General features: G+C 44.8%; 1 protein-coding gene across 4 annotated transcripts in view; it reads left to right on the top strand.

Moving 5' to 3' along the window:
• Nucleotides 1-12,213, top strand: part of ST8SIA5 (ST8 alpha-N-acetyl-neuraminide alpha-2,8-sialyltransferase 5) — a 72,450-nt gene that overhangs the window by 43,619 nt on the left and 16,618 nt on the right. For 3 of the 4 annotated variants that reach the window (XM_007515940.3, XM_060173828.1, XM_016185106.2), the window contains one exon: nucleotides 9,616-9,702. The exons of the other annotated variant lie outside the window; for it this stretch is intronic. In XM_007515940.3, coding sequence (XP_007516002.1) covers nucleotides 9,616-9,702 — 87 coding nt within the window. The remainder of the gene's footprint in view (nucleotides 1-9,615; nucleotides 9,703-12,213) is intronic. 4 annotated transcript variants of the gene reach the window in all.

Below are 12,213 nucleotides of genomic sequence, written 5' to 3'. Positions count from 1 at the left end.
CCTTGGGCTGAGTCCACACTGTGACTGTACCAGGAGGTGTCCAGCGCCAGAGAACAGTGTGGGCCAAGGTCCTGTGCCAGAGGGAGTCCTCTGTGTCCCAGGCTGTGACTACTCAGGGCAGCTTGAGTGTCAGCATGGGATGGGGACCTGGCGCCATGTTGCTGGTGAGCCGGGAGGCCTGCACCTTGTGGAGCCTTGCACAGATTTAGAATTTATCTTTGCTCTGGTACAGTGGGAGTCTGTAGGAAAGGCTTTAAATGAGCAGGGGGTGGCATCATGTTGTCATCATGTTGTCATGGTGTGATTAGTGACAGAAATGGCTGCCCAGACCTGAGCCAGGAGCCCAAACCGTAAGCTCACAAGCAAAGAGCTATTGTCTTTTCCCTTAATCCAAAGCTCTTTGGCTCTTAGAGGATTTGCTGTGCAAAGTCAGAGCTCTCACTGAGAGCGCCACTTATACTTTTAAGGGGCAATAAATTAATTTTTGTTTTGTTTCTTTAAAAAACAAAACAAAACAAAAACCATTTATTAGTGATTTCATATTTTTTCCCAAAGGATAAGGTTTCAGGGGCATAGTTTCACACCTAATGTGGTGTGTGGAAGTCACCAAACCCTCCACCATTATCTTGTGCCCCTCCTACTTCCTCCTCCCCAGAACCAAAGTTCTCACAGAATCTGAGAGACAGTTTGGTTATGGGTATTTTAGAAAGTCTATTTGCTGTGGCTATCTACGTTCTGCATATGAGCTAAGCCCTCTGGTGAAATGAATAATGTGCCAAATTATAAGAAGCAGAGAGGTTGTCATGGCTGCTTCACAGTCTGGACAAGATGAGCTGAGAGACTCTGTGACTTGTCATCCTCTGGGCAGCATCCACTGCTTTCCGTATAGCTTCTTGATTCCGGATTGGTTCCCTGTGTTTGTGTACTGGAGTCCTCACAGCAAAGTGCTCCAAACTTAGGGGTGGGGGTGAAACACAACATTTAGTTTTGAACAACTCTAGAGTAGGAAGGTGCCAAGGTGACAAACTGGTTTCCCTGAGGCAACTCTCCCCGGCTTGCAGAGGATGCCTTCTTTCTCTTTTGCTACATGGTCTCCTTATCTGTGTCTCCATATCATTTACTTATTTATTTTTTTGCTCTTTACCAGGGGCTCTTTACCTGCATAGCCACTCTAACACTCCCAGCAGCCATTATTTTTTTCCCCTTTGGCTAGAGGGTGAGACAAAGAGGGAGAGAGAGAAACAGAAAGGAGAGACATGCAGCACTGTTCTTACTTTTGTTATTGTTTTCTTTTTGTTTCTTCTTTTCTGATAGAAACAGAGAAGGCAGGGAAGTAAAGAGAAAGAGACCACAGCACCACAGCTCCTTTAGTGCAGTGGGGACCAGGCTCAAACCTGGGTGGCACACATGACAAGGCAATGCACTATCCAAGTGAGCTATTTGCCAATCCTTTACCTCTAAGAACCTTATTTCAAAATACAGTCACTTTCTGAGTTATTAGAGGTTAGAACTTGAACATAATGAATTTTGAGGGAGATACAGTTCAGCCCTTAGTAGTTCTGATCACACTCTTCTCCTAGAGGCCGAGTTAGAGATGGCCTAGAGCTTTTTATCTCATTTTAACTCTCGAGTGTGTGATGATTGACCTCAAATTTCCCTCCGCTCTGCATCTGCAGTGTCTTTTGTCATGACCTTATTTGGTGGCATTTGTCCAGCTCCAGGTCTGCCTCCTATCTCCATCTGTGCCTGTGGGCACCCTCTCTCGAGGCCTGCTCTGAGCTGTGTGGCCAACCCAGCTGTGACCTTTGTATTTTCAGTGTTCCAGGTGTTCTCCCTGTGGTCCTCTGGGAGTCTAGGTACTGGGTGACACTGGGGGTCTGAGAGGAAAAGAAGACACATCATCCATCATACGAGCCCAGTAGGGTGTCAGGGAGCAGACAGCCCAGTACTACACCCATCCCTGAGTTCTCAGATTGAAGGATTTGGGGCCCCCAGGGCTGCAGTCAGCCCAGAGGTCACCCTCTGATCTGAGAGGTTCTGACACCACTTGGGGCCAGTGGGCCTTGGGGTTTCTCAGTGCTCCAACCCGAGCTGTGAGCAGTGCTTATGGAGACCCTGAAAGTCCCCATCTGTGTGCCTGGGGGGCTGAACGGATGTGCCTGGAAGCCCCTCAGGCCCACGAGTGTCAGCTGGCACTCTGTCGGGAGGAAACAGAGAGGCGTGTGATTCATCTGGGAATGATGCTGATCTGAAATTGCTCAAATCACTCATAAAAAACCAGCCAGCTGGAAAAAACCCACATGGAGAATGCCGCCTTCACTCACAGTGTCAGGTGCTTGAGGAATTGCTTTCTGATGATTTGTTCTGAAAACGTCTTGTTGCCAAGACATGAGAAAAAGATTGTCCTTCTAAGTGCAGTCATGTTAGAACATCTCTGTTACTTTATTGTTTATTCTTTAGACATCAGGAAAGAGGGAGTGAGGGAGGGAGGGAGGACGAGAGGGAGAGAGAGAGAGAGAGTTCAGGGGGGAGGGGAGAGGGAGGGAAAGAGGGATAAAGACCACAGCACTGAAGCTTCCTTCAATGTAGTGGGGTCTTGGGACTTGAACCTGTGTCTTACACATGACAAAGCAGCATACTATCCAAGCAAGCTATTGCCCATTTCTGTCTCTCTCTTCCCTCCGCTATTTCTCTCTCTGTCTCTGCCAAATAAATAAATAAATAAATAAACAAAATGTTAAAAAAGAAAAAAATAAAGAAAACATTCTTTAGCAGAAGACAAAAATAAAGCTTATGATAATATAGACCTCAAGAAAAAAGAAGTATCAATTATTTGTTCAGAAGCTCAAAAGCAACAGCAAAGTCAGACTGGACAATGACACCTCTCGTTGAGAGACTAAGCGCAGTTCAATGACAATTCCATACTGCCTTTGATAGGTCCCTCCCTCCTTCCCTTTCTTTCATCTCTTAATTTACATACATTTATTTGGATACTCTCTTCTAGCTTCCTGACTTCATTTAAATAAGATTTTTGTACAGCATTTTTCATAAGAATAAAAAGTGGCAGTTCATATTTCCTTTTGTTAAAATAAAAACTCTCTCACCCCCCCCGTTTTTATTGGATAGAATGAGAGAATTGAGAGGGGAGAGGAAGAAAGATAGACACCTGCAGACCTCTTTCACCTGCAGACCTCCTTCACCACTTGTGAAGTGATCTCCTACAGGTGGGGAACTGGGGGCTTGAATCAGGATCTTTCTGTGGGTCCTTACACTTTGCACTATGTGAGTTTAACCCGGTGTGCCACCACCTGGCCCTCCAGTTCATGTTTTCTACAGCTCTTTACATTTAAAAAATAAACTCACAGGGCCAAGTGGTGGCACACCTGATAGAGTGCACTTAGTACAGTGCACAAGGACCTGGGTTCAAGACCCTAGCCACCACCTGCAGGGGGAAGCTTGGTGAAGTTGGGCTGTAGGGGCCTCTCTTTTCTTTCTCTTTCCCTCTCTTTCTCTTTCCCTTTCTAATCTTCCCCTTCACTCACAATTTCTCTCTCTGTCCAAAGTAAATAAATAAAATATTAAAAATAAATAAATGACTATAAACTCAAAGATGATTGAAGCCAGGGGCTGGAGCCAAAAGTCAGGACAACAACCCAGTTGTTTATTTTTTAAATGTAAAGGCTGGTCGTGTATACATTGTGTTTTATTATTTGGGGGTGGGGGTTTTCTATAGCCAGATTTTCTAAAATTTCAAGGTGAAAAAGTTGTGGTCCTGGCATTCCTGTCTCCTCCACGCAGGGTTTTCCTTCACCTTGTTCTGGTGCCACTTGCTGTTGTCCTGGGATCTTCCTTCTCTGCCTCCTGTGATTGAATTTGTCCCTGTTTGGAGTGGTGACGGTTCTTTTTTCTTGATTTTCTTTTCTCCCACTATCTTCAAGTAAAGTCCCCAGAGTGGTGGGAGGGAGGTAAGATTTTGAATCCTTCCATATGTAAGTAATGTGACTCTTGCCTTCGACTTGATGGTTGGTTTGGTGGCTTTATGTTCTAGATGGAACCACCTTCCCCAATGTCCTCTAGCTTCCAGGGCTATGTAAACATGATGCAATTGACTGCTGCTTCTCTCAGGAATCTTCCTTAGGGTTCTGAAATGCTCTGCTCTCTCAGGACACACACCCCTGGAGACTGTGCAATTGACTGCTGCTTCTCTCAGGAATCTTCCTTAGGGTTCTGAAATGCTCTGCTCTCTCAGGACACACACCCCTGGAGACTGTGCAATTGACTGCTGCTTCTCTCAGGAATCTTCCTTAGGGTTCTGAAATGCTCTGCTCTCTCAGGACACACACCCCTGGAGACTGTGCAATTGACTGCTGCTTCTCTCAGGAATCTTCCTTAGGGTTCTGAAATGCTCTGCTCTCTCAGGACACACACCCCTGGAGACTGTGCAATTGACTGCTGCTTCTCTCAGGAATCTTCCTTAGGGTTCTGAAATGCTCTGCTCTCTCAGGACACACACCCCTGGAGACTGCTTTCTCTGGCTCATGCTCAGACTTGAACACTCCCTTGGATTCTTTGACATTCCCTCCTTTCTATTTTCACTGCTTCTTCTATCTGGCACATCTGGGAGTTATAAATGGAACCTCTGCTTTGTTCTTCCAGAACACATATCTTTTCTTTTTTCATTTTTTATTTATGATTCATAGTAGGTTACAGGATTGTAAGATTACAGGTATAGTTCCACACCACACCCACCACTACATTTCTGTGTCCCCACCCTCCCATCTCCCGAACATCACCACCAGAGGTCTCACAAAGTCTTGGAAATAGTTTGTTGCTGCTGCTGCAGCTGCTTCCTCCTCCTCCCTCCTTTCTTTTGAAAGTTCATGTGTATCAGTTCTCTAAATCCCACACATGAAGCACTCATATCTTTTAACCTCACAATTTCTGTCTCTTTCCCCATTACTTCCTTACTTCTTGCAGGGAAAAATCCCTGGACTTGATCTTCCAGCTCTTCTCATGGACTCTGGACCCCACTCCAACTCTGTCACCAGTGACCTATTCTTATTAAAAGATGTCCTGTCTCCTTGAGTATCTCTGGGGACAGTACCAATATCTTTTGGTTTCTGTTTTGTTCCTCTAGCAGTTTTCTTTGTGGCCCTTTTATCGGGTGGTTTATCTTGGTCATTTCTTTCAGGTTATTTTTAAGTTATCTATTCACATTTAAAATTAAAGCAGTGGAAATCTAACAGGGACTCTGAGAATAGACCTTCATCAAGGGGGGTTGTACAGGGTGTTGCTGGCCTTTTTGTTGTTAGAATGCTAAGATACTCTGCAAGGAAATATGCATATGTTTTTGAAGTGGCAACGGTCAATCTGGTTCCATTTTTTCTCTCCCTCTCTTGGGCATTAAGTAATTGGCTAACTTGGGGGTGGTTGTGGATATGGACTGGTTACAGGGTCACAGTTGACCTCTTTTTAGCACCATGTCCCTTCTTTGCCCTCAATCTGTCTGAGAGAGGAGAAAGGAAGAGATGGGGGCGGGGGAGATACCACAGTACTGCTTCATTTGCCAAGGGCTGTTGGTGCCTGCCCTCTGCGGTGCTCCTGTGTGGTGCAGGAGTACAGACTTAGTGCCTCAGGCTCAGGAAGGCATCTCCTTACTGGATGCACTGTCGCCTGGCCCTAGAAACACACTTTGCAAAGCACAGGCACAACTGTGCAGCCTGCTCTCTTTCTTGTTCGCTCCTCTTGGTAACGCCTCTTCAAATGAGTAGCCGCAGAAGGCTGTGTAAGCAGTGTCAGTTGAGTGGAAACAGGAAAAGCTGACAGACTGGTGATTAGCTCCACTTTACAATGAGGATATTGAGGCTTAGTATGACTTGTCTTAGGCAACAAGGCTGGGCCAGTTTATTCCCCCACCAGTGTGATCTATTTAAAACACAGTGAGGTGACAAACAATACTCTAGGAACCCAGGATTGTGACTTTTCTTTTTTGAATTTTTAAAATATTTATTTATTTATTCCCTTTTGTTGCCCTTGTTTTATTGTTGCAGTTATTGTGGTTATTAATGTCATTGTTGTTGGATAGGACAGAGAGAAATGGAGAGAGGAAGGGAAGACAGAGAGGGGGAGAGAAAGATAGACACCTGCAGACATGCTTCACCCCTTGTGAAATGACTTCCCTGCAGGTGGGGAGCCGTGAGCTCAAAGTGGGACCCTTACACTGGTCCTTGTGCTTTGCGCCACCTGTGCTTAACCCACTGCACTGCTGCTCGACTCCTGTGACTTTTCTTGTTACTGGGCTGCCTGTTGGAAGATTGAGAGGAGTCTAGGTCCTGATATTCTTGACAGTTCACCATGTGGGCAGAGACCCTTCAAGTGCTGTCTGCCACCTGCTGTCCTGCTGGAGCTAGTCTGACCAGAGTAGGTGAGTGACGGAGAGTATTAGAGAACAGAGTTCAGAGGACAGGTGAACACATCCCAGTCTTCAGCAAAAGCTATCTCCTTCCTGTTTGCAGAAGCACACTTTTCTGCTGTGCACCCAAGTGGACCAAGTAGGCTTTGATGCCGTCCCTGACCCAGAGAGCAGCAGAGCCCTGCTGAGGGAGTCCTTTCATGCTTCTCAACCCCACTGTGTTTGCCAGGCCACAGTCCCACTGGGACTTGAGAAGCTGAGCTCCAGACAGGAGACTCACCCTCTTAACTGAAAATTAGATGAAAGCAGGAAGGACTTGGATAGAATGTAGGGAAGAATGTCTTGACCATCTGTGCCCCTGTTTTGGTTTGTCTACTCTTTTATTTTTATTAGTGATTTACAAAATTATAAGATAAAAGTATAATCCCACATTATTCTACCACGAGAGCTCTGTGCCCTCACCCCCATCCGGCACAAATGGCCGTTGTTCCCTCCAGGTCACAGCTCTGGGCTGCAGTAATAATCATCATTATTATTGTTTTTGCCCATTTTAATGCACTTCTATATCCCTGTTTTCACTTCCTTTCTAAATAATACCTGTACGGATTGCTACTTCTGGCTTTCCTTCTTTTTTCCTCTTCCCTCTTAGATAAGAGAAACAGCCCCTGACTTCCTCTGGAGTTTTCCAGATTCTCTTCCCTTTCAGTGATGGTATAAAAACAAAAGTCTCTGGTGACAAACATTCCAGGCCTCAGTGAAACTGGGATTCATAGCCCTCTGATCATCTTCCCCTAGCAGAAGGTGGGAGTTCTGGCTTCTGTAATTGCTTCTCCCCTGGACATGGACATTAGCAGGTGGATCCATACCCTAAGCATGTCTCTTTCTTTTTAAAAAACATTTATTTATTCCCTTTAGTTGCCTTTGTTGTTTTTTTATTGTTGTAGTTATTATTGTTCTTATTGATGTTGTCGTTGTTGGATAGGACAGAGAGAAATGGAGCAAGGAGGGGAAGACAGAGAGGGGGAGAGGAAGATAGACACCGGCAGACCTGCTTCACCACTTGTGAAGCGACTCCCCTGCAGGTGTGGAGCCGGGGGCTGGAAACCGGGATCCTTATGCTGGTCCTTGTGTTTTGAGCCACACGTACTTAGCCGGCTGCACTACTGCCCGACTCCCAAGCATCTCTCTCTTTCCCTAGTAGGTCAGGGCTCTGGAGAATTGTTCATCTTCTCTTTCATGATATTTACTGAGTCCCTTCATTCTGTTAAATGCTGCTCTAGAAGGTAGGGAGACATAGTGAAGCAATTTAAGTAGACCAACTTATATATAAGTTCATGTCAGTGTATGACTTGACCATGCTTTGTGGGCTCCAGATAAGGGAGAGAGTCTTTTGGGATCCAAATACTCTCTCTCCATAAAGTGGTATGTAATATCACAGGCTGAGCTGGTGAGAAACCGGCCTACAGGGTCCTGCAGGTGATGGTTCAGCCCAGATCAGTGCAGTTCATGTCCCGCTTTCTACCTTCTGGGGACTGTGATCAGCCCTGGAGACAGGAGCAAGGGAAAGACGTGTCCTCTCAGTGAGTCCCACTGTGTGTTAAGAGCTGTGTCAGGGAGCATCCTGACAGCTGCTACGGATGTTCCTGGGAGAACTGGGCCAGCCTGTGGGGGTGAGCATTTGAGGAGAACATTTTAAAATGCACCCAGGATTTAGATTTCTTTTAATCAGTTATGGTCAGACACATTGACATGGAAGTGACTAGCATGAAAGAAAAAATTCCTTTTGTTGTTTCTTATTCTATTTTAAAGAGGCTTTTCTTTGTCTCTTCATATTTATTTTATTATTTACTTTTAAAGATTTTAATTTTAAATATTTTATGTATTTATTGGCTAGAGACAGAGATATTGAGAAGGAAGTGGGAAATAAGGAGAGAGAGACACCGGTAGCACTATGTCACCACTCACAAAGCTTCCTCCCTGCAGGTGGGACAGGGGACTTGAAACTGAGTCCTTACACATTGTAACATATGCACTTAACTGTACGTCCCACCTGACCTCTATTATTTATTTTTAATGAATGAGAGATAGCGTGATAAAGACCAGAATATTAGTCAGCTCTGGCTTATGGTGATGATGAGGATTAACCCTGGGACCAAACCTCAGGCATGGAAGCCTTTTGCGTAACCATTATGCTGTCTCCCCAGCCCTCCTGTTATTTTATTCTTTTATTTATTTCATTCATTCATTCCTTTTTTTTTTAAAACCAGAGCACTGCTCTGGCTGATGTTGGTATGGGGGGTTGAACCTGGGACTTTGGAACCTCAGGCATGAATTTCTTTGAATAACCATTATGTTATCTACCTTCCACCCTGTTGTTTTATTATCTTTTTCTAAATATTTTTATTTATTATTGAATAGAGACAGAAATAGAGAAGGAAAGAGACAGATACCAGCAGCCCAGTTTCACCACTCATAAAGCTTTCCCCCTGCAAGTGGGGACCAGGGGCTTGAACTTGGGTCCTTGTACACTGTAGGTATTCACTTAATCAAATGTACTACCACCTGGCCCCTGTCTTATTCTTTTAATGAGAACACTACTCAGCTCTGGCTTATGTTGTGCTAAAGCTTGAACTTGGGACCTCAGGTCTGAAGTCTATTGCTTAAAATGCTATGATACTCCCTTCCCCCCAGCTTGAAGGAGAAAGTTCTCATGGCTTGCAGCTCCCAGGAGGTCACTCAGGGTGATGGGGTGGGAGCTGGGAGCACCAGGGCTGGCCAGGCAGCAGGCAAGATGAAGGAATAGCATGAGAGCCTTTGGGGTGGTTTTCATGGGAAAGAGTGGACCAGGAAGGGCATCCAGGCTTAGGACTGGCCAGGTGGAATAATTGCTACTGACATTGGGGCCTAGATTTCCCCAAGCACCCCGCTCATGTTGTCTGATACCTGATGCTGGAATGATTAGGGCAGGGGGCTGATGGCTTATTGATAAAGCAGGTGATTGAAGGTTTGGGTTCTAGATTGGTTGTTTTGCTGCTTCTAGGAGAGAGCAAGGCCACAGGGGACCCAGCATCAGAAATACAGAAAATACAGTTAGCACAAGGACCGGCCCAGGGTTTGTGTGGGGGGTGGGCAGCATGGGGTCTGCACGGGGCTGACCGAGCTCTGTCCAACTGAGCCCTATGGCACTTTTTGTCTCTTCACAGGGTGAAGCAGTCGGAGCTCTTTGACAGGTGGAGGAGCCTACAGATGTGCAAATGGGCCATGAACATCTCGGAAGCCAACCACTTCAAGTATCTGAGCCTCTGTCCTCCCAGCTTCCTGCATATATAATTCCTCTGCCTCCCTCAGCTCCTCCAGACTGTCCTGTTCTGTAGGATGCAGTCCCTGGGGCATCTTCCAGGAAACTGACCTTGCTCGGCCTTTGGGACCTGGGCAGAGAGGAAGCCGAGGGTCAGCACACAGGCTGGAGTGGGCACCTTGCTGACCTGCTGCTTCTTATCCCTTGTCCTTGCAACTGGGAGATTGGGGATTTCTCCAGCCTGGTTTTTATTTTATAATTTTTATTTGTTATTAATAGTTGCTAACAAGATTGTAAGATTACAGTTCCACAGCACACCCAGCGCCAGAGTTCCATATTCCCACCCTCCCACCTCCCAAAGAGAACCACCAGAGTTCTCACAAGTCTTTTTTTTTCAGTTAACTTTTTATTTTATTAGTGATTTAATAATGACTAACAAGACTGTAACGTAACAGGTGTGTAATTCTATATACTCCCCACCACCAGAGTTCCATGTCCCATCTCCTCCATTGGAAACTTCCTTATTCTTTTTTTTAAAACTTCTTCATTGGGGGATTAATGTTATACAGTTTACAGTAAATACAATAGTTTGTACATGCACAACATTTCTCAGTTTTCCACACAATAATACAACCCCCACTAGGTCCTCTGTCATCCTTTTCCAGGACCTGTACTCCCCCCAACCCCAGAGTCTTTTACTTTGGTGCATTACACCAACTCCAGTTCAGGTTCTACTTGTGTTTTCTCTTCTAATCTTGTTTATCAACTTCTGCCTGAGAGTGAGATCTGACTTCTGTTTCTGACTAATTTCACTTAACATGAATTTTTCAAGCTCCATCCAAGATGGGCTGAAAACGGTGAAGTCACCATTTTTTATAGCTGAGTAGTATTCCATTGTGTATATATACCACAACTTGCTCAGCCACTCATCTGTTGTTGGACACCTGGGTTGCCTCCAGGTTTTGGCTATTACAAATTGTGCTGCTAAGAAATATGTGTTCACAGATCTTTTTGGATGGGTTTGTTGGGTTCCTTAGGATACATCCCCAGGAGAGGAATTGCAGGATCATAAGATAGGTCCATTTCTAGCCTTCTGAGAGTTCTCCAGACTGCTCTGCACAGAGGTTGGACCAATTTGCATTCCCATCAGCAGTGCAGGAGGATTCCTTTGACCCCACACCCTCTCCAGCATTTGCTGCTGTTGCCTTTTCTGATGTCTGACATTCTCACAGGACTGAAGTGGTATCTCATTGTTGTCTTTATTTGCATTTCTTTGACAATCAAAGTCTTGAAGCATTTTTTCATGTGTTTCTCAGCCTTTTGGATCTCATTGGGGGTGAATATTCTGTCTATGTCCTCTCCCCATTTTTGGATGGGGTCATTTGTCTTCTTGTTGTTGAGTTTGGCAAGGTTTTATATATTTTGGTTATTAAACTCTTTTTTAAAAATTTCTTTATTGGGGAATTAATGTTTTACATTCAACAGTAAATACAATAGTTTATACATGCATAACATTCCCCAGTTTCCCATTTAACAATACAACCCCCACTATGTCATTTATCATCCTTCATGGACCTGTATTCTCCCCACCCACCCACCCCAGAGTCTTTTACTTTGGTGTGATATGCCAATTCCATTTTGGGTTCTACTAATGTTTTCTTTTCTGCTCTTGTTTTTCAACTTCTGCCTGAGAGTGAGATCATCCCATATTCATCCTTCTGTTTCTGACTTATTTCACTCAACATGATTTTTTCAAGGTCCATCCAAGATTGGCTGAAAATGGTGAAGTCACCATTTTTTACAGCTGAGTAGTATTCCATTGTGTATATATACCACAATTTGCTCAGCCACTCATCTGTTGTTGGACACCTGGGTTGCTTCCAGGTTTTGGCTATTACAAATTGTGCTGCCAAGAACATATGTGTACACAGATCTTTTTGGATGGATGTGTTGGGTTCCTTAGGATATATCCCCAGGAGAGGAATTGCAGGGTCATAGGGTAGGTCCATTTCTAGCCTTCTGAGAGTTCTCCAGACTGTTCTCCACAGAGGCTGGACCAATTGACATTCCCACCAGCAGTGTAGGAGGGTTCCTTTGACCCCACACCCTCTCCAGCATTTGCTGTTGTTATCTTTTCTGATGTATGACATTCTCACAGGAGTGAAGTGATAACTCATTGTTGTCTTGATTTGCATTTCTCTGACAATCAGAGACTTGGAGCATTTTTTCATATGTTTCTCGGCCTTTTGGATCTCTTCTGTGGTGAATATTCTGTCCAAGTCCTCCCCCCATTTTTGGATGGGGTTATTTGTTGTCTTGTTGTTGAGTCTGGCAAGCTCTTTATATATGTTGGTTATTAGCCTCTTGTCTGATGTATGGCATGTAAAGATCTTCTCCCATTCTGTGAGGGGTCTCTTGGTTTGGGTAGTGGTTTCTTTTGCTGTGAAGAAGCTTTTTAATTTGATGTAGTCCCATAGGTTTATACTTGCCTTAGTCTTCTTTG

The sequence above is a fragment of the Erinaceus europaeus genome, chromosome 15 (genome assembly GCF_950295315.1).
Source record: "Erinaceus europaeus chromosome 15, mEriEur2.1, whole genome shotgun sequence".
NCBI lineage: Eukaryota > Metazoa > Chordata > Mammalia > Eulipotyphla > Erinaceidae > Erinaceus > Erinaceus europaeus.
Note: the sequence above shows the minus strand (reverse complement) of the source record. Positions and strands in the feature narration are given on the sequence as shown.